A 21,322-nucleotide genomic window follows, 5' to 3' on the forward strand; every position below is an offset into this window, starting at 1 on the left:
AATAGATCCTGCTCCGGGGACCTCGCAGGTTCTAAGAATAAGACTGAAGGTGGCACGGGGATTGCGTGACAGCCGAATGAGACGACGTGGATCCTTGTGACGCTCGGTGGCCAGCTGCAATAACCAGCAGTCTCACGTGTTTGGTTGCAAGTTAAATCTGTGTTTCGGGCATAGCTGGCGTTAAGCAGAGGTGTGTTTGAAGAGCAGTTAGCTTCTTTAGCTGCAGTTTGTAGAGACTGACAGCTTGGAGGACGGTTTAGCAGCTGATCAGTATTCCTGTGGCCCGTAATAAAGCAGTTTATTTAAAGCAGGAATGAGATGGTGCAATAAGTCTATGGTAACCGAGGGTGCCTCAAGCTTCGTGTGTTTTGCACTTGTTTTCTGAAAGGCAGGTCCCTGGCGCGCTGAAGTCAACAGCCGCTGCAGAAACCCTTGACTCTGGTCCAAGCTGCTGATCCTGTGTGTTGTGGCATCCTCAGGCCGCGGTTAACTCGCCTGGTTTATGGGACAGGTGATGGAATAGGAAGACTGGGAAGTAGTGAGGGAAGTGTTGGATACAGTGCTGGAGTGGGATGGATGTCCCTTCCTGCCCTTGCTCCCAGGCTGTTGCTTGTCACTGGATGTATCGCTTCCCTCCTTGTGTCCCAAAGGTTAATGCGCTTTAAGCAAAGCCATCACAAAGCACTGTAAAAGGGGGGATATTTATGTCAAGGAAAAGGGCAAAAAGTCAACTCCGACTATTTTCCAGATCCCCAGGGTTTCCAAGGTTGCTTGGTGAGTAGGAGACATACAAGCGCATCTTGCTGGTAAGTCTGAGTTGTCTTTAGTGTCTGTTTCCTTGAGTGTTTTCAATTCCACTCTCACCTGAGTGTCGGTGACTCAGACCGTGTGCTACCGCGAGTTTCAACTTCAGAGTCTGCTCCTGAAACGGCACGAGTCGTCCGTGAATCATCATTGTGTAATCACTGTGGACATGGTTGACTCACTCGTGTTTGTTTAGAGAGATGCTTAATTAATCTCATAATGTGGGTCTGGGTGACGAAGGAGGAGACTTCCACGGGCAGGGGAGGAGGTTGGCTCCGTGGCAGTCGGTGGGAGCTGGCTGCCGCGCCTCTGGCGTTGGGTTGTTGCTAAGGTATGGGAACAAAGGGGAACGCAAGGTTAAATCTCTCCTCCGAACCTGCGTTCCCGTTCAGATGCTTTTACCCAGTCCAGGTTGCTAAGTTACAGCTGAAATATATTCAAGGTTAGGAAACAGTCTTCGGTTTGGTGTAATTACATGTGCCAGAGGATGTTTGCTTTCAACCAAGCTGCCACGATATTTTCTGTGATAGTCTTGCCCCCGTGTCCCTTCTTCCCTTTGCTGTCTTGAGAGCAGAGAAGACTGCTTTCATGCCACGCTCGCTGCCAAGCTCCTGCTTGCTCCAAACAAACTGTATGGATAATTTCTGTGGTACCAGCAGTTTTTCCCAGAACCCCAGGCCCATTCAAAGAAGAGGGACTGGCTGGGTTCTTCATCCCGCTGCCCTGCTCTCCTTACAACTTGCCTTCACTCAACCAGTCACTAACGTCCCCCTCCCACTTTCTTGCAAAGTATTAAGTTTCTATAAATAAATTCCCCAACGGTGGGCTGATAAAGCCGTCGCATCCCTTTACTGTCAGGAAGGAAAACACGTACCAACAAGGAATCTAAAATAAAATTTGCCCTTTATCTTTTCATTTCCTGCTTCCATTTAAAGCCTTTCACATTAAATGTTTTGTCTCCTGCTGACATGACAGCTGATGCTGTGCCTTATTTATGGGGCGCGGAGTCAGGGCGCTGTGCCAGTTCTCCTGGAAAGATCAAGGCGAACCGGAGAAGAAGGAGCACGGCCAGCGAGTCCTGCCCGAAGGCGCCTCCCTCCGGCACGGCCCCTGTCTGAAGCAATCACTCCGCCGTGCCTCCCCCCGGGATTTCCACCGTGGCTTCCTTCAACCTTTAAAGAACAGCCTCCAGGTAGGTGTTTGCAAAAGGGTTTTTGTGCATGTTAATGAAGGGACCCTCGCTCTTGTGGAGAGCGAGGTGCGAGTCCTGTCCCACCTCCCTGCCCCTCGGGGGGCTGCCAGCAGAGCAGGCTCCATCGCGGGGACCAGACCTCTGCGCTCACCTCACAGCAGCACTTTAATTTTGTAGGAACACTTCTGTAAGGCTGGTGAGGTCTGATGCAAAGCCCACGGGTGTCTTTGAATGAGGAGACCCCAACGGGTTGTGGAAACCTTGCTTGACTTCGAGCTCGCCTCACCCAGGGACAGAGTGTTGGCTCTGCACTGCAGGAACCCCCTGAGCTCCCCCTCCCGCGGCTCCTGGCGGAGCAGCAGTGCCCTGGGGACACCAGAACCTCCGCTGATGTCCCCTCTGATGGAGGAGACCACCTGCCCCGTGTCACTTCACAGTGACCTACTGTAAGGCTAGATTCAGTGTTTACATCCCAACTTCAAAACAGCTCTCGGCATCCAAACAGCAACAGCAGAGGAAAACACCAAGGGTGGCTGGGAGCAGGGCTGGGCTCGCAGGCTGCGGTTGAGCTAATTCCACGTAAACCAGCTCAGAAATGGATCCAGGGATGGTCCCTGTGCTCCCTCCAGGAGAGCAGCTCCTGCTTTGCTCCCAGCTGGGGTCCCAAAGGTGCCACTAGCAGCAAGGACACCCTGACAAGGGGTTACGTGTGTGTGTGCCAGCCACCGGGTGAGGCTCCAGCACCCAGCAGCAGCACGAAGGGCATTTCCATCCCAGCGCTGGCTCGGGGCAAGGGGCTGACCCAGCCTGGCTGTCCTGGTGTCACCGTGCCATTGTGGCAGCTCACGTCCGGCACCGCTGCCCGCCTAGGGAGAGCGTGGAGGATAAAGCGACAGCAAAGACTTAAGGATGGTGCAAAGCCTTTAGAAATGGAAAGGGGAAAAACCCACACCATTGGTATCTGTGCGGGATGGGAAAGGATGGGCACAGCACAACGGGGTCAGCGTCAGGTCCCTGCGTGTCTTGGGCAGTTTTTGTTGTTTTTCTTCAATGTCCAAGGCAATCCTCAGTCACGCAGTTTTATTCCAGCTCTCCCCGCAGATAGAAAAGTAGTGGTTTAATAGGAGAAGGGCCCTGCACGGGTCATGTCAGGATGAGGCCCGGTGGTGCTGAGGTTACCCAGGGGCTGGGGACCGGGTAGCCCTGGCTCACTTCAGCCTTGGCATCCTCCTCTGCAGATGACAACCTGCCCACCCTGCCCCGCGTCTGGGCCGGGCTGGGAGAGGTTTGGAGCCGGGACCGAGGCGGCAGCCTGCAGGCTAGCCAAGGGTAATAATATCTTTGTGCCCGTAATTAGTTCCTAATTAGCATAGTTTTAATATGAGCCAGGATTGCTCTCCCCTTAGAGGGCTCTGCTTTTTACAAGAGGCTGAGTAATTGCCTCTGCGGCTCTGCGGCCCTTCGGCAGCGGCAATCAGCCCGGCTGCCTGCGCGGGGACCCCGCAGCCGCTCCCGGGCTCCGGCTCGAGCATCCTCCATGCGCTTGTTTTAATGGAGCGATAACTGCAAAGGACATGTCTCCCGGCCCGGCAATACACCCGACATAAAAATGAGATTGCTTCAATTAACACACGCATTAAAAATACATACGCTCTCCGGCAGGACGGGCTTCTGCCAAGGAGAAAGGTGTGCGCCGGTGATGTGCTGCAGCAGCCGGACACCCGTGCTGGGCTCCCTGGGGCCACGGGGCAAACCTGGGTGCCCGGTCCTGTCTCTCACTGAGCCCAAGGGACCGCTCCCCCGCCCCCAGCATGGTCCCAGCCCCCTCCTACCAGCTCAATAACAATTAGATTTAAAGCCTGGCGTGTTTGGGGATTGCATACTGGCTTGGCTTCTCTTTTTGGGGGCTTTTGGAGCAATGTGCCGTTGCGGGTGAAGATGAGAATAAGGGATGTCGGGACTCGCTGCTTGCCCGTGCTACCCACGTGGCAGCATGGGGAGAGGGAGCCGGCTTGGAGCCCTGCCCTGTCTGTCCTGGAAAAGGAGGAGGAAACGCCAAGGCCAGCTGGACTTAGGGGATGGGAAGAGGGAGAAGCAGATGCTGGGGACCAGCATGTTCCTGCTGCTGGGCTGGTCTGTGATGCCGAGCGGTGGCATGTGGGGACGCCGTCCTGTGACGCTGAGCCTTTTCCAGCTGCACAGGAGAGAGAGCTGGTGTCTGCATCCATCACCCCTGGCTTGCCGAAGGGCAAGAGGTGCTACAGCCCTGGGACAACTTGGGCCATGTCACCTGTGTCCCTGTAGCAGGAGAGCCAGGGGTTTTGGTGCTAAGCCCTGTCTATTTAAGCTCAGGCGGGATGGAGAAGGCAGCAGCCGGGTCCAGGTCTGCACCAGCATCCCCAGGTCTGGGTCGGCCCTTCCTCGCGTCGCTGTCCCCTTTAACGGCACCTAAACCCACCGAAAACCTCTCACCGGGGGTATGTTATCGAGCGCGAGTTCTCCACAACCCTACAGCAGCAACATTTAAGGATAACCGACAGCTCAGCCGTTTGCCGAGGGGATGCGACCAGGGATGATGCTGTAGTGAGGGGCATGCAGCGGGGAAGGGGAGGCCATAAGCTGTTGGTAGGGGGGGACGCACCGTGGCTGGCCTCGCAGAGTGCCCACGTCAGCTTTTTTTTCTTCGGAAACCAAGCTTTTATTTTAAAAAAAGCACTTTCCTGATCTAAAATACCAGCATACAGCAGAGTGAAGTCAGGGCTTGGGTATCAGGGGGTCTGTGTTTCATCCTCGTCTTTAATCTCAGCCTCTGCCCCTGACCATCAGTTCGATCCCTCTGGTCTTCGTGAGCCCGTTTTCTCCCCTCCAGTTAGTGAGAATTACCACATCCATCAATCGTTATCTCAACAGCAAGCTTTTCTTCCCAACCTCCTGCCGTTTTGCGGCAAAGCCCCTCCCAGCGCCTTCTCCTTCGCAGCCTGCGGGGCCCCAGTCGTGGGCACTGATTTACTAACGTCCCCCGGGTTATCACTGGGGACTGGTCCAGAACCCCCGGCATGGGGGGATGAGAGCAGGCACCACCCCCTGCTTGTCCTGGGGGATGCCTGGATCCCCTAAATAATAGACGGGTTGTGTCTTCTTGGGATGGATGGGGCTGGCATGGCGTGTCCAGGGCAGCCGGCCCTTGGCATGTGCTGGAGCGGACGCCCGGCAGTGGGTGTTTGTTTCTCCCCCGGGGGTGGAGGGGGTCCGGAGGGGGACACACACGCTGTCCTTGCCTCACTGGAGGAGACAATTCGGCCCTGGCAGGAAGCTCCCTGGGACTTTTCCATTCCCCCACCGGTCCCAAAGTGCTGCGGTGTCGTTTTTCCCTGCACAAGGCTGTTGGCAGGGTCGGGGCTGGGCGTCTGCGGGCTCCGCTCCCTGATCCGCTCACCTGCTGCCCAGCTTCGGTCAAACCCTGCTCTTGCCCCGTGCCTTGCCCCCCTTGCTGTAAATAGCTTTTCTTTGCCAAAAAGACTGGTGATTCGGTCTGTCCCGCAGCATCCCGCCTCCTCTCGCCGCCTCCCTCCAGCGCTTGCAGCCCCTTTGCCCGTCCTCCCCTGGGTCACCCCGGCGTGTTTTCCCCCTCAGGGAGCAAACAACCGGTGGGTTTGTCTGCTGGGAGCTCTGGGAAGCCGGTGTCCATCCCGCACCCACCGCCAGCTCCCAACCTTCCTCCCCAGGGAGGCGATAAACGCCGGCGGGGCTGAGCCAGGGAGGCTTTTGCGGGTTGTACGGTGGAAAACACACCGGAAAAAAGCAACAGTTGTTTTCCTGGGCAGACTATTGCACAAGGTTAGCCGGAGCGTGGCCACGCTTTCTGGAAAGCCTCGCAGACGGCCGGCCCCTTCTCTTTCCATCCTTAACCCTCTCGCACAGGCGGCATTGTTTTCCTTTTGCCACCCAAGGGTGTCTCTCCCCCCCTTTAAAGCTCAGCTGTCAGCTGGACATACCAGGCGCTTGCCAGCACCGACGGCAGCAGTCAGGTGATGGCCCAAATGCCCGCGGGCTGCCCCCGCTCCTTCATTTCTCACACTCGAACCACGCCGAGAAGCAGCAAGAAACGCAGCCCCGGCAGCACCCTGAGCCCCGGCAGCGCCCCGAGGCCACACTCGGCACCCAGCCCCCGCCGGCCACCCACACCCAGCAGGTGAGCTCCAGGGCGGCTTCTGCATCAGCGCCGGCCGCCTTCCAGGGCAGGATGGACAGGGGCGGGATGAACAAGGGCTTTGTTTTGGAGCGTGGGTGGGATGTTATTCGGGAGGCTCCAAGCATGTTGCTTGCGGGAAGGGCTGGGAGCTGGGGTGGGGGGACAGCTGGCACCCGGAGGGGCTGGTGCGAGCCTCTGGAGCATCCATGGGGTCTGCAAAACGTGAGCCTGGTGGCTTTTGATTCTCCATCGCACTCGTGGCATTGCTGGAAAGCATGGAGAGGCTGGGCAAAAAGGCAGATGGTGTTTGGTGGTGTGAAAGGCTGAAATTGGGCAGGGGGTGAGGGCACCTGTGCCCTTTCCCACAGGACCCCATTCCATGGCACTGCTGGCAGCCCCAGGCTTGCTATGGTGGTCCAAAGGCACGTTCCCGCATCCCGCCGGGAAGCCTAGCCCTCGCCAGCCCCGCTGCCGCCCCACACCATCTCCCGATGCCCAGGCCAGCCCCGGAGGGGGCAGAGAGGTGGCAGCAGCCCCAGATAATGCGACTCCCATCCCTCCCCGTGCGCCCCCATCCCCTTCCCGCAAAGCAGCCAAATAAATCCTTCGGTGCAGCAAACCCAACCTTGGCATCTTTTTCAGGAGGGACCAGTCATCGACTTTAGGAACATCATTTTCTGTCAGGAAAGGAAACGTAAGATAAAAGAGCTGAGGGTTTCTGCGTGTAAGGATTTATGGCAGGATGGTTGGAGCTGGGTTTCTTGCCGAGAGCTGAGCTTTTCGCTCCCAGCATGATGCTGCCCCGCAAGTAGTTCTGACTTTGGCTGCAGACGAGGGAAGAGCAGGAAAGGCAGATTTGGAGGTTCATTGAGGGTTGTAGCCATTTGCCTGCCCCTGCGAACAGCCCGAGTCTGCGTCCAGCCCTGCCGGGATGGGTTCTGAGCTGGAACCAGTAGGATTTTCCTTATGGCCAAGGTGTGGCGGAGTTTGGAGGGACGAGGCTGAAGGGAGACGGGGCGATCGGGCTTTGCCCGCACCTCGGGCTGGGCTGGGCTGGCACCCGGTGCAGGACCTGGCTTTGAATCCAGGTCAGCTCCAGTGCCAAGAGCTACGGCCATGCGAGTCTCTTCAAATTAACAGCTATGCTATTTTCTTGCCTTTAATACAGCAAAAAAAAAAAAAAATTAGCAGCCCCCTGCAGTGCTTGAAAGCCGATGCTGCGCAGGGTGCTCTGGGGAGCCGGGTCCCCCAGAGGTAAAGGTGTTGCACGTGATATATAAGACTAAGAACTTGGTCCTGTGCTGACAGGGCACTTGTTTTTGAAGTTTTTGCTTTTTAATATTCCAAAGTATTTCTGCTAAGAGGACCCCAGCCCTTGACGAGGTTTGGGCTTTTCCGCGCGGGTCGGGCTGTCTGGTTTTGCCCCCAGCGCGTCAGACTGGGTTCTGCTTGGGCTGGGATGCAGCAGGCACGAATTGAAGAGGAGAGAATTTAATCTGCTCCATTTCTTTTGGCCGCGTTTAGAGTTGGGAGTAAATAACCTGTTTAGCTCAGACTCTTTTTGACATTTGGCCCTCGGTGGGAGCGGGGCGGGCGGTGACGGTACCTGGCCATCGGTGTCCCCGCGGGCCCCTGATGGTGCCCATCAGCCCGTCAGCTCCTCGACACACATTCGTGGTCCTTAAAAACGCAGGTCTGGCTCAGGCCAGTGATGCTGCTGCGAAGGGAAGATGGTGTGTTCCGACAGCCACCGGGGAGAACAGCTGGGAGATGCAGATGTTTTAAAATATTTACTTTTTTTTTTTTTTTTTCCCCCCCCAAAGAGGGGAATTCTCTTTATTTTCCTTCCCCAATATTTTCTGACTCCTCTTCATCCGCAGTGCCTGGGTTGCCTTTTTATTTTTATTTTTTTTTTTTTTCTAGCTAGGGGAAAAATAGGCAAGGTTTCTGGTTTTGTTTTTGAGGATACAGATTTATCTGTAATTCCGTGTATTTTTAGTGACGTAAATATCTTTTGGCATTTGCGATAACTTGAGCTGGCAGAGGTGATTTATTTCGAGAGTGTCTTGTTTCAGAGGAGCTCAGAGCAGCTCGGTAAGTGTTTGCGGTAACATTTATCTGCTCCGAATGGACGAGCTGCTTCAGAGCATGAACCAAATGAAAAGAGCCCCTTTCTCGTACTGCAAATCTCGCTCCGAGTTTTGCTTAAGGGAAAACAATAAGAGCCTTATCAAATTCTTTGGAGGGTGGTTTTCCCCCCACCACCCCCCCCCCCCAACCCTCTTGGCGATGCCAAGGTTGCCAGAATTCTGTGTGTTACGTCAGCCGAGTTTTCAGCCTTGGACTGGCTCTGAAGCCATACACGCCGGTTTGCAGCCCTGTTGCTCTCTCTGCTCCAAAGGGGTGTTACGACAAATCCGCTTTTTGCTTTTCTCTCTTTTTTTTTTGTTTTTTTTTTTTTCAAAGGAGGGATAAGAAAAACCCCCACAAACCTACAGCTTTCAAGGCAGAAATCCTCTTCAAAAGTTGCCACGACTTCACAAAATGCTAAATGCTTTTATTAACTTCTAGAAAAGCTCTGAGGAGCTGCTTTCTTCCCCGGCTGAAAAGCCCTCACCTGAGCGGCCGGGGCTTTGTTCCCTCTGGCTGGTACAGGCTGGGAATTGCAGAGGAGAAATTCCTCTCCAAAGAGTGACGAAAGAATAGGAAAACGTCAGGGAGGGGGCGGGGAACCCCACAACCCCTTTGGGGAAGGTAAAGGAGCTGCTCCGGGTGTTCCGGAGGTTGGAGTGTTTTTTCTCCCCCTTCCACCTGCTTCATCCCACTCCTCCAAGCGAAACGCAAACCTGCGCCGAGGGCTCGTTTCTTCGGCGGTTTAATTGCAGCAGGAGGAGGGCGAAGGGGAAATTCAGGCAGCAGAGCTCGGGCTCTTTGTTGCAGGGTGAGGAACACGCTGCCTTTCAGTGGGGAAAGCTCCTGGATTGGGCTGGAAGTGCCGGCACTGGGGAAAAGGCTCTGCCCTCCCTGCAGAGATCTGGCAGCGGCTGCCCGCCGTGGGAAACGCCGGCTTTATTCCTGGCGGGAGCAGGGAGATACCAGCATCCCTCGGCTCTTCGGTGTCTCCCGGTCAAGGAGGGGGTGACGGTGTTGGCATCATCTTGCCCGGTCCCAGCAAGGCTTGGGGTTGGCAGAGGTGGTGCCGCTCACCCAGCAACACATCCTGGAGGCTTTGCTAAAGAGAAATGGCTCTTCCGAAGACGTTGTTATCAACTGCGCTGGGTTTTTTCTAGCAAAAATTGGATGCAAAACTCCCCAAGCCAGGCTGAAGGTGGAGGAACAAGGAGAAAGTCACCCATGCTAACAGGGACAGGCAAACCAGGACTCTGCACACCCTTTTTGAGGGCTGCAGGAACATGGACCAGTCCTCAAAAGGGTGATTTTATTTTTATTTTCCCCATTCCTTTTAATTTGGGGTCTGGCTTGTCTTCCTCTGATTTTACTGCCTCGATGGTATGAAGCCAGATGCCTCTCCAGTGTAAATATTAGCTCAGCTGCCTTTTTGTCATCCCCAGGGGCTGTGGGGTTCCCCTGCCCCGTGTCCACCAGAGCAAGAGCCACCCAGGGGCTTCTTGCAAAGAACAAAGTGAAGGGGTGGGTGATGCTGGGTGCTTGCAGGGGAAGCCAAGGCAGTGCAGCACAGGTGCGCTCCATGTCTGTCAAAATCAGAGAGGAATTTCTCTCGGGGGCTGGAATCAGGAATGGATCTGTTGGGCTGCAGCAGAGAGAGAGCGCGGGGGAGCCGGCGCTTGGGTGCAAACCATCTCGGTGCTGGTTTGACACATCTTCGTGCCACGTGTTAGCACAACAGAGGAAACACTCCTGCTAATGCTCTGGTGTTAAATGACAAGGGAATGTCCCAAACTCAGATTTCTTTAGAAGGTGCAGAAAATGTTGATAACCCCGTCAGCCGCGTTAAGGGGCAAGGGACTGCCCAGGGAGTCCAGCCGCTTTATTAATAAACCTCCTTTGGAAGGAATGTTCTAGCTTGGGAAAGACTAAGACCATCATTAGCACTGTCTCGTAAGGCAAACTGGGGCTGTTTCACAGCAAGGGGTGTCATTAACACAGCGTATTAATAACCTGGCATTACCAGCCCAAGGAATGCCCTGATCCAGCTGCTTTGATGAGGCCACCGCATTAACCTGATAGCTCTTCTCGATCATTCCCCTCTCTTTCTTTTGCTCACAACAGGTCTAAATTGCGTGGTTTCTGGACTCTCTGCTTCAGGCTGGGGCTCCCTTCCAGCCCCTGGGCACCTGAAGGCCTCATCCCACCGGGCTGCGCCCTCGATACCCGGCCCTGGCTGCGGGATGCCGGCGCAGATGGTGGCTTTGTAGTGGCTCGTCCCCCTTTCTCACACTCCCCCATACCCTCTGTTTTGCAGACACTGTCGGTGAAGATCCAGCGTGGGTGTTAACTGGCCTGGCGGAGTATGTCCCAAATCCCACTCCCGATCTCCCTTTGCTGCTACTAAAGGGGAGCGACTCCCCCGTCCGCCTCTCGCCCAGCACCATGGTGGGGCAGAGCCCTCTGGAGCCCAGCGAGAGCCGGACCGCCGTCCTCCTGGAGCCCTTCGTCCATCAGGTGGGCGGCCACATGAGCATGATGAAGTACGACGAGCACACGGTCTGCAAGCCCCTGGTCTTGCAGGAGCTGAGCTTCTACGAGTCACTGCCCTTGGCCATGAGGCAGTTCACGCCCCAGTATAAAGGTAAGGAGAGAGACTGGGGAAGGAGCTAAGGGCCAGTGTTGTCACTGGGATTAGTCCTGAGACTGGGAGAAGGGCTGGTGGGACTCGGTCGGGGCTGGCTCTGAGGTATGGAGCCCCGTCACTCGTGCGCGTTTTGGAGAGCAAGGATGCTTCCCGCATGAGTGTGAGCACAGGAGCAGGTCTGGGAGGGTTTCCGGGGTCTCTGTGGCTGATGGGGGGAGTCTCTGATGGCTAATAAGGGATAAGCGCTGGCTGATGGCACCAGGAGATCCTCCCCTCTGCCCATCCCCTTGCTGCCATGGTCAGCCTTGGTAACGCAGGGGATGCTCGTTATGTCAAGCAGGGATGAAACAGGTTTGCTTCCAAGTGGGACAGGCATGAGAAGGTGGAGGCTGAGAGCATGGACACGATCCCTCCCAGGGAGCCGCGAGCCCGGGCAGCGCAGGAGCGAAAGAGGGCAAACACAGAAAAAAACAGAGAACAAGAGGCAGGAATAGGCTGGGGTTTCCCATCAGTGTTCGCTTTGAGGATTGTGCAGGTCATGGCCGCAGGTGGGTTGGTCTGATGGCATGTGAATGGCAGCACTGAATAGGTGCAGGGACCAGGACAGTCTTGTTCCAAACAGGATTCACAAGATCTGATACATTACGTGCCCTGTTCAGTAGAGCGTTGACTTAGCATCCCTGATTAAAAAGGCTTTCTGTACCCAGGGCAGAGCTCGGGGTGCCCACGTGCATGGTCCCGTTGCTCCAGGCCTTGGTTTCGGAGGAGGTGAAGGTTTGTGTCAGAGACAGAGGAGTTGGGGAGAGCAAGGAAAGGGTCAGGGTTGGCACCAGCATGAGCTGGGGGAGAGACAGTCCTTGGGGCCACCATGAAACACCGAGCCTGAAGAAACAGCCCAGAGTTGTCTCAAGCATCGCTTTGGCCGGTTGCTCCACCTTAGCCAAGCCCCGCTCCCCCCAGCGCTCCTGTAAGCCCTGGTCCCTGGGAAACCAGAGGCACGGACCACTTAGCTTCTTAAAAATCCCATCCAGGTGGCTGTTCAGCCACAAGGGAGACATTCTTGGGACAGGGGAGAGCCTCCCGCCCGCCCCTCTTGCTGCCCGGTGCCCCCCATCGCTGCCCGGTGCCCCCCATCGCTGCCCGGTCCCCCCCTTCAGTTTCCCTGTCCCTGACTCTCCTTGCCCTGCACCACTTTCCCAGCTGAATTTCTCAACCGGGCTACTGGAAATCAGCACTCGGTGTCTGTGGGGGTCCTGGCATATTTTTTAAAGCCATCCTCCCTCCCTCCCTCCCTCCCTTTCTTATTCCCTCACTATTTCTGCTTTTACTGCCAGACTTGTGCTGCTCGTAAAGCTCCCGACCCTGGATTTTTGCGAGAGGCGAGAAGCTCAGCTGTCACCTGAAAACTTAAAATATCTTTTGGTCCTTCAGCGTTACAGAAAAGAGCTCGAAGTGTCAGCCGCAGTTTCGATGCGCTTCCAATCCAATCTCTCCCTTTCCCAGAAAGTCAGGGGCCTTTGCAGATTTATGGGACCATATTAAAAAGATGCTTAAGAAAGAAAAAAGTCTTCCTCTAAGCAGTTTTCTTTAGCGGGGGCCAGGGTTTGGTGACAGAAAGCTGGGCCCTGCTCTGTCTCTAATAAAGACGTTAAGCAGTCCCAGCTTATCAGTTCAGGGGTGGCCTGTTTATTAATACCTTTTTGTCTTCTTTTTCTCTTCCATTGCAAGTCCCAGTGAGTTTTGCGACGAGGGGTAATTAAATAGCAATTCTTCTCCAATTTGGCATTGGGCACGCACATTTTTAATTCTGATGATAACTGTCCCGGCCCTGACCGCCGGGGAAAATTACAGAGGTGGAACGTTTTCCCACGAGGCTGATGGGGGAGATGAGCATCAGGGAGAATAATCCGGAGGTCTTCATCACCCACCCCTTCACACGTGTCCGTGTTCCTCATCTCTATTCTTAGGCTGCAGGGGGGGGACACACGGGGACGGCTCGGGGACCATTATGTAATGGTGACATTATGTGCGGCGGTGATCAAATGTCACCATTCAAATCGAACACGGAGTCGGCCGCTTAAAAAGAATGTCCACCGCTCGCTTAAGCGTTTCAGGCAGGTTGGTGACCTTGGGACCGCCTTTGCCCTCCCCCCCCCAAACCCCCCCCATCCCCTCGCAAACCTCCGCCTGCCCTGAGCGGAGCCTGCGAAGGGGACGCTGGGCTTGTTTTCAAGCCCGGCTCTGCTCAGATTTCTATTGCACACGGCAGTGAATACACGCACATGTAAATTTAAAAATAAACCCATGAGGGCAGAGCTACAGAGGATGACCGGGATGCCGCTAGCATGGTGACAGCAGCCGTAAATACCCGCTGGTGCCGGACAGGAGAGGGCTGGCGGTTTGGGTGACACTAAAAGGCCAGCAAAGAGAAATACCTAAATACACCTTTGCTCCCAGATAGCTCCTTTCCTGTTGCGATAGAAGAGAAGGTCAGTAGCCATCTGTTACGGGTTTGGTTTGCACACGTAGGTCACCTGCAGGACATATGCAAACCCCGTATGGAAGCACATTAGGAAACAAAAGTCTTTTTCAGGCTGAAATGTAGCTTTTTGAAGGCATAGTCTTCAGCGGGAAGGAGCGAGACGATCACATTCCCTGGCAATTTAACTGCTCATCCTTGCCTTTGAAAATCTCCCCGTTAATTTTCATATTAATTTAAGATACTTAAGGACTCTTAGTTTCATGCTATATATAACGTTTTTAGGGCCAGATTGTCAGCACTATGCAAATCAGCGCAGCCCCATTGACTTGCAGATATGTAATTGGGGCAGTTTTTAAGGTTACAGGCTGCTACAGCGCCGTAACTGAGGCGGAGCGCTAGATTGGGAATCCAGGACTCCGTTCGCCTCGCAGTGACTTTTTAAAAATAAAAAGGCTTTGATTTAGGCAAAAGATAGGCTGGCTTTTTTTGCCGGCCTACGTCCCGTGAAAATTCAAAGCAGGCATCCGAGCTGATAGGAATTTCACTTGCTCTCAGTTATCTGTAAAATGGGATTTTTACGAACGGGACTCAGTGAAAGGTGGGTAACGTTGGAGCCCGAGGAAGACAGAGCTCCCCGTGCTCACCATCACCAGGAGCAAAGGACTGAGATGGCTAAAAATATTACTTACCCCCTAATTAAGGTTTCCAGCCCCCCAGCTCCCTTAGCAAAGCAGCCTGTGTGTATTCCTCCCCCATTGCAGTGCAAAATTAGCCGATTTAACCAAGCCTGCCATGGCACGCTGCTCGGATTAATGCTGATTTTACAGCAAAATGGAACAGAAAGGGCTGTGGTACCTGAGCAGGGGGGCTGTACGGAGGGGGGCAGGGAAGTGCATTCGAATACAGCTGGAGCTGGAGGGTTACGGGGTGCAGGACCCGGGCAGGGACGGGCAACCCGAGTCCAGCGGAGGTGTCTGGTGGCTGCAGACACACCGGGCTGCGGCAATTCAGGCGATGAAAACCTCCCTCTGTCAGCAAAAGGCAGCAGGCAGGACTCCGCGCGCACGCAGACAGAGGGGGCAAATCCTTCTGCCTGTGTTTGCTCCCCATAATCTCGCTTTACATGGCGAGGAGGGAGTTTGCGTATTTATTTGCTTTGGCAAATTTGCTTGGGAGAACAGAGCGCCCTTGTTTGTTAAGCTGCCGAAATGCATCTCCCCGCAGCGCCCAGCAGACCAAGCGAGGATCCCCCGGGGACAGTTGGATAAAACCCAGCTCCGCGTGTTGCTAACGGGGAGGGTGAGGGGGGGCTCTTTCCAGTGATGAGTTTTGCTGGTCCAACAGCCTCCACCGTGCTCTTTTGGATCTGCCTTCCTGCAGCGAGACTGGAAAGCAGCAGGGTACGACTCACGCGGCTGGCATCCCCCCCGAGACCCAAAGCGGGGATGCTCTAAAAATGCCTCCGCTGCTTTGAGAGGCTCAGGCAGCCCCGACGGAGGGCTGCAGGAGCAGGACTGCGGTTATCAGCCTTTCCCAGAAAGGTCAGAGCCGGCTGGTACGCCAGCCATGGCCATTCCTGCTCTGTCATTTGAGACGCGGAGGCAGCCGTCCCCGTGGCGCGGATGGGCCGAGGCTGGGCTAAATCTGTGATGGGCTGAATGGCATCCGAGCCCTGTGATTCCCGCTAGTGTCAGGGAAAAATCGCAATGCTAAAATACACAATGGCGTTTTAAGCACTTAAGGTGGAAAGTCATAATCCCCGCTCATGGTCATATTCCCCCTCGTGCCACAACACGGGGCATGTACGGGTCTCTCCCATCAGCCGTTTGGGTGGTGCTGGTCCTTGGGCGCTTGGGGAAGGACACGACTGTGACAATGTTCGGGCATCACGTACGCGGGCAGCGCTGCCAGCCCATGCCCATGCCTCTGCCCTTACTCCTGGGGCCTCTCCAATGAAAAGAAGGAGTTGGCATGCTGGTTGTCTTTGGAAAATTCCTAGTCCCCAAACCCTCCCTTTGCTTCCTGCCAATGAAAAGCATTTCCAACCTTGCCCTGTCTTAAAAAGTGAGACCTAAATCCCTTGTCATAAATAACCCAGGAGCTCCGGGTCCAACGCAGGGGTCTTTGCTGGGTCACTTGCGGCATAGCAGAGCCTAGAGGGATGGAGGACAAAGGAACATGATGTTCAGAGGAGGCAGGTTTCAAGCCCAGCCTCCAGAGGAGGGAACATTAGAAAAGCCTGTGGCTGTTTTCCAGGGTCTCAGACTAATGTTGTTTATTGGACCCCAAATCAGAGGGGGTTCAGTGGCCACTAAAACCCAAGGAGGCAACTGTCCTGCTGCGTGCCAGCCCTCTCAGGGAGGCTGGACCACCTCGGGCTGGTGCAGATGGTGGCCAAACCTGTACGGTAACCCACAGGTTAATCTCACTCTGGTTTGGTTTTTTCCCCTTTGTTTTTTTTGTCTAGGCATCGTTTCCGTGCACCTCAAAAAAGACAGCCTCGGCAACCTGACCCTGCTCGCCAGCCCCAGCCTGCAGACGGAGAGCTGCGGCCGGCTGGATAACGCCATCAGCGACTCCTCGGTGACGATATGGCACAAATGCAAGTGGGCTGCCAGCACCGGCACCGGCAGCGAGCACACGTGCGTCAAGTGGAGTCACACGCAGCTCACCAAGACCTTCAAAGACAGGTGAGGGTCTGCCGCTCCCTGCGCATCTCCTCCTGGTCCTCGCCTGCCCCTTTGGGTAGGGTCTAACGGGGATGGTTTTGGTGGCACAACTCCTGGTTTAAAGCAAAGTGAGCTAAAGCAATGCCCAGCCAAGGCGAAGAAAGCAAAGCCCAGCTTGGTGGCTTCATGGTTCATCTCTTGGTGATGGAGTGGGGCAGATTTGGCTATCGCTGAGATGCCGTTACTCCAATATGTGCCTTAAACTGCTTTAAACCTGCTTCCCCGGAGCGCCCCGTGCTCCAAAAGGAGGAGAGGCCTCAGGAGAAGAGCCACCAAGCACACAGCACACAATGGACGCCCTTCCGCTGGTAACCAGCCAGAAGCAGCAGCCTCGAGGATGGCTCGATCCTGTCCTCGTCCCAGGGGAGAGCTGTCTCTGAAAGGCATCGTGGTGCTTGCAAGCACACCGTGACCTTAGGGCTTGCAGGGGCTTTCCGCAAGACATATTCCCTCTTAAACTGGTTCAGAGAAGACCTAGGTCAGCTATGACTGAAGGGTGCAATATTGCTACCGTGAATCCGCTGCCCTCGGCGTGACGGGAGTTATGGTTTTTCAATGAGAGAGAGCAAGGAATGACCCTGCTAGGAGAACAAATCTCTGCTCCCTCCTTGCCCTCCTCGAAACCAGACCCTCTCTATTGGGAATCGTTCCTATTGTGGGACAATTTGCCTGTGTTGTGCCCGTTAGGGGGATAAATAGCGATTCCTGGTCATTGGTGCCATGAATGGCGCTTTTCATAGGAGCCAAGCACACTTTGAAATGATAATCAAAGAAAATATTGGCATGCAGCAATAGCAGGCTTTCTGAAAATTACTTTTACGGAGTAACAAAGGGTCTCCACAGGTTGGACATGATGAATATGTTTCCTTTGAGAGTCCCTGAAAATTCACCTTATCAAGTTTGAGGCTCTACAAAAGAGAGGGGGGGAGGAATATTCTCTTCTGGAGCTTATAAACCAAACGTGTTCTTTTGTGTGTTTTGTCTAGCTGCCCGGGGAAGATGCTATTGAGGACAGACCTTCAGTACCGCACAGATTCACTTTTGGAAGATGCGAACAGAAACCAGCCAGAAAGAAACAGCTACAACCCCTGGGGACTGCACTGTCACAGGCAGCACCTGAACCGCATGTCCTCCAAGCATAATGAGAACAAACTTCATCGTATCCTTTTTCCTCTCTCGCCTCCAGCCTAGTCTTGGCTACAAATAACAGCTTATCATCGATGCATGTTTTATCGCAGGGGGTAGGCATCCCTCCTCTGCCCAGTCCCTGGGAAAATACAGAATATACAGAATATAGCTGCTCTGTTATCCTCTCCCACCGCTCCGTTGGACTAGACGATCATTGGAGGTCCCTTCCTGCTGAAATATTCTGTTCTGTTCTATTCTATTCTATTCTACTCTATTCTATTCTAAAAAGAAGCCCCTAAACCAAAACCAAAACCCACTTCCCGTAAAAGGTATTCAGCGTAAGCCAAGGATCCCCTTGGCATACATTTAAAAACACGACTACAGAGGAATTAGCAGCTGCCTCGCCTTTTATTTTCCTATTACACTTCATTCCCCCCCAGTCATGTGAGTAACACAGCTTAACAACTTCGCCCACACCCGCCGGAGCGAGTCCAGCGCTGAGGCAAGGTGTCGGGTTGACAGCCCAGGGCTGTCGTGTCACGAGAGAATGGAGCTGGTGGTGCTTTAATTGGTAGGACTGTACTACAGTAAATTAACTGAAATTGGCAGCAAGGGGCCTCTAGCAATGACATGTTGGTAAAATTGGCTCAGAAAGTCTCATTACAGTTGTGAGCTATTACGGAGAGCGTCAGCAGTTGCTCTGATTTAAGACCTCGTTCAATTAGAATTTAAAAGTATTGGGTTTCCCTTAACTCAAATTCAGAGTTTCTATTGCTTGAAAATGTGGTATCAAAATACAACTATCCCTGCATCCTGGACTTAAAGATGGGAACCCGGCAGCACGGCGATGATGCCTCGGAGGAGAAGAAAGCCCGGCACATCAAGAAGTGTGCACAAAGCACCTCTGCGTCTCTGGGCGTTCGCATCTGTGGGATGCAGGTAAGAGGGAGCCTCGGTCCTTTTGGTGTTTGCCCGACACACGGCTTGAAACCAAGCTGGAAATCTAAAGGGACTCTTCGTTGGCGTAAATTGAAGCGGTTTCATTCCCGTCTCCCTCCAAATACAGGCTGTAAGGACTGACCACTCGGCTGTGTGTCCTGTCCTCAAACAGGAGAGGACGCTTAGGGAAGAGTACGGAACATGGCACATACGGGGGGTGACCCTTGCCCGTGTCCCCTCTTTGGCTTCGGGAGATTCGGCTGCATGAGCACCACCCCGCACCACTGCCACCAGTGTGAGCAGCTGGGACCAGTTTACCCCAGCTGAGAATCTGCCTGTAGACGGACACAGATTCCCCTCTCACGCTCAGCCCTTGGCTGCTGCACAAAAAAGAAAAACCAAAAAGCATCCCTTGCCCCGCTCGTGCGAGGGCAGAGCTGTCTCAGCCTGTCACCGCAAGAGCGAGGGCTTTATTTTGTGCTAAATATTGTGGTTCCTCTTGCTCAGAATCGCTGCCCTTCCTCCTGGAAACCACACATTTGTTTCACTCGCACTTCTCAAGCGGGTTTCAAAATGTTGTTCTGCTGTGCCTGAAGGATAATTATGACAATGATGATCGTAAAGCACACATACAGCGGCATAAAGACTTGGTGTCAAAACCCGTGTCCCTTTCTGGTCTTTGACATCCTTCTGTCGAGCAAATTATCCTTTAAATTACAACTGGCGTGTGAGCTAATTCTAAATTCACTCCTTCATTTCTTAGTCGGCGCTACCCGAGCCTCACATGCAAATTTCTGTCTACTTCTTGTCTCTCTGTGTTTAAGAAAGCAAGATTATTGCTACCCGTGCATTACGTATTGCGAGAAGGCACAAAGCTGGGGTCTTCCTGTGCCGCTGCAAACTCCTACCATCGCCAGCGGGAAAACGCTGTAAATCACTAGTGACGCGGCTATGACTTTACGGCTATTTGGGTTTCCCGAAAGGGTGATTTATAGCAGTACAACAAGAATCTGCGCTAGTGGTTTAAATTGAATAGTTTAAATCTCCAGAAAAGACAGGCGGTGGGGTTCAGCGAGAAGCCTGCAGTACCTTGCCAGCGTTGCTAGGTATGGCCAGACTGCAGAGGATCCGTGCCCCGTTCCTCAGCGTGGCTCTGAAGTTTTTAGGTTAGGGCGAAATCTAGACCTTTGGGAAAACCGACCAACTGAATCTGGATTGTTGCTCTCTTTCCTCAAGGTTTACCAAGCCGACACTGGCCATTTTCTCTGCAAAGATAAGTATTATGGCAGGAAACTCTCACCGGAGGGATTCAGGCAAACCTTGCGCCAGTTCCTGTGCAACGGTAACCACCTCCGAACGGATCTCCTGGAGCCCATCATCCTGCGGCTGAAAGCTCTGCTCTCCGTCATTAGGAAGCAAAGCTCTTACAGGTTCTACTCCAGCTCACTTCTCATCATTTACGATGGACAGGAGCACAAGGAGAACACGGCACCCTTGGATAATCACCTTCACTTCCAAAAAACAAACTGCACCACTCCACATGGCACGAGTCACTCCAGAGTCGACGTTCGCATGATAGACTTTGCCCACACCACTTTCAAAGGCTCCAAATGCAATCACACCACTCACGACGGGCCAGACCACGGCTATATCTTCGGCCTGGAGAACCTTATCAAAATCCTTCAGAATATCTCAGAAGGAAAATGACACATTCTGTGAAATAGCCTGGATTTACTAGTGACCGATAGCCCTGAAAAGTACCGCATTGGGTCAGTTGTATGGGACCCTCACAGCTGCTGGATGTCACGTGCATGGAACGAAGAGCACGGACAGCTTGCTAGGAAAGTGCAAAAAAACCGCTACGTGCCATTACTGAACTCAAGCGTAAAAAGCAAAGAGCTGAAAGAATCTGTTCTGCCTGCAATCCATCAGAAGATTTATTTTCCTTTCTTCTTGTACTGCTGTCCTTGATTTATTTGTGAGCCAAAAGAAAGCATTACTTGAAAGAGTCTTAATGATAAAATAGGACCTGCTCACCTCTACACTCAGGAAGCCAAGCGGGCTAAGGAGATATTGTGCATTTGAGTGAGACTATTAAAGTGAGCTGGCAGGTCGGAACAGATTGCAGCGTGACTTCCAGCTCACGCTCGACGCTATGGGCTGAAGGCAGAGACAACGAGCGGGAGAGAAAAACGCGCCCCCCTGACATCCAGGCTCCACCTGCCCAGCGCCGCGAGACGGCCGGGTGTTCTCCCAACGGCGCGGGTGGTGAAACGGACGAGATGCCGCAGAGGTTCTGCGCTGCTTCAGGCGTAAAAGCGGCGGGGGGGGGCCTGAGACCAAGGACTCGACCTCGCAAGGGTTTAATATCCCTGCGGGATTGTTAACAGTTTCCAGAAACTTTCTAAGCAAAGGGCTCCATAGGGGCTGGGAAGTAAGGGAATGCGACGATTCTGTCAGATATCAGTCACAACAAACTTTCACATCACTGGATTTTTGCTTAAAAAAAAGAAAAAAAAAGTTAAAAAAAAAGTGTGAGATTGAGTCAGGGACTAGACACTAAAGGTCACCTAGAAATTCTTTGATACAAATATTGTGTGTGTGTTTGGAAGAGACAATAACAAAAGACTCAAAATGTTTACAGCTTTTGTGGACAGATTTTATTATTACAGAACAAACATAATTCCTTCCTGCGTGGTGTGGGAAACGTGACAGAGATGTCCTTACACAAGGAACAGAGTTACACAACCCCATTACTGGGGAGTGGGGATATAAATAAAGTTGTCTAAGTAACTCTCACCTGATGCCCATCTCTTTTTCACTTCCAGAGGATCCTTAAGTTACGTTACCTTTTGCTTAGGGCTGTATGTTTTGAAAAAAGCAGTTGTTTTCCGCAGGTTTAAACACCAGATCTCAAGGGAGAGCCCTCCACTTGTATTTTACTGCATACAGCTGGTGAATTGCTACAATTTATAGCTGGAAAATTTAAGTCATCTGGCCCAGCTGCGTATTTTACTTGGCCTAAAGTCCATCAGGGAAGACCTCATTATTTACTGGATATTGTTCACAGTGTTGCACATTT

General features: G+C 53.4%; 1 protein-coding gene across 4 annotated transcripts; it reads left to right on the forward strand.

The window, feature by feature from the left end:
• The first annotated feature begins 47 nt into the window (after nucleotides 1-47).
• IP6K3 (inositol hexakisphosphate kinase 3) lies at nucleotides 48-21,039 on the forward strand. 4 transcript variants are annotated; one of them, XM_054181021.1, is made up of 8 exons: nucleotides 48-511; nucleotides 749-806; nucleotides 1,780-1,996; nucleotides 10,633-10,959; nucleotides 15,912-16,134; nucleotides 17,160-17,332; nucleotides 18,065-18,240; nucleotides 19,477-21,039. In XM_054181021.1, exons 3-8 carry the CDS (start codon nucleotides 1,783-1,785, stop codon nucleotides 19,945-19,947), a joined length of 1,584 nt encoding a protein of 527 aa, XP_054036996.1. In that variant the 5' UTR covers nucleotides 48-511; nucleotides 749-806; nucleotides 1,780-1,782; the 3' UTR covers nucleotides 19,948-21,039. The 4 variants fall into 4 exon arrangements, with proteins under 4 accessions (XP_054036996.1, XP_054036995.1, XP_054036994.1 ...); XM_054181020.1 differs by having other exon boundaries at nucleotides 48-806; XM_054181019.1 differs by having other exon boundaries at nucleotides 48-1,996.
• Nucleotides 21,040-21,322: the final 283 nt, after the last annotated feature.

Source organism: Rissa tridactyla, chromosome 21, assembly GCF_028500815.1.
Source record: "Rissa tridactyla isolate bRisTri1 chromosome 21, bRisTri1.patW.cur.20221130, whole genome shotgun sequence".
Classification (NCBI taxonomy): Eukaryota; Metazoa; Chordata; class Aves; order Charadriiformes; family Laridae; genus Rissa; species Rissa tridactyla.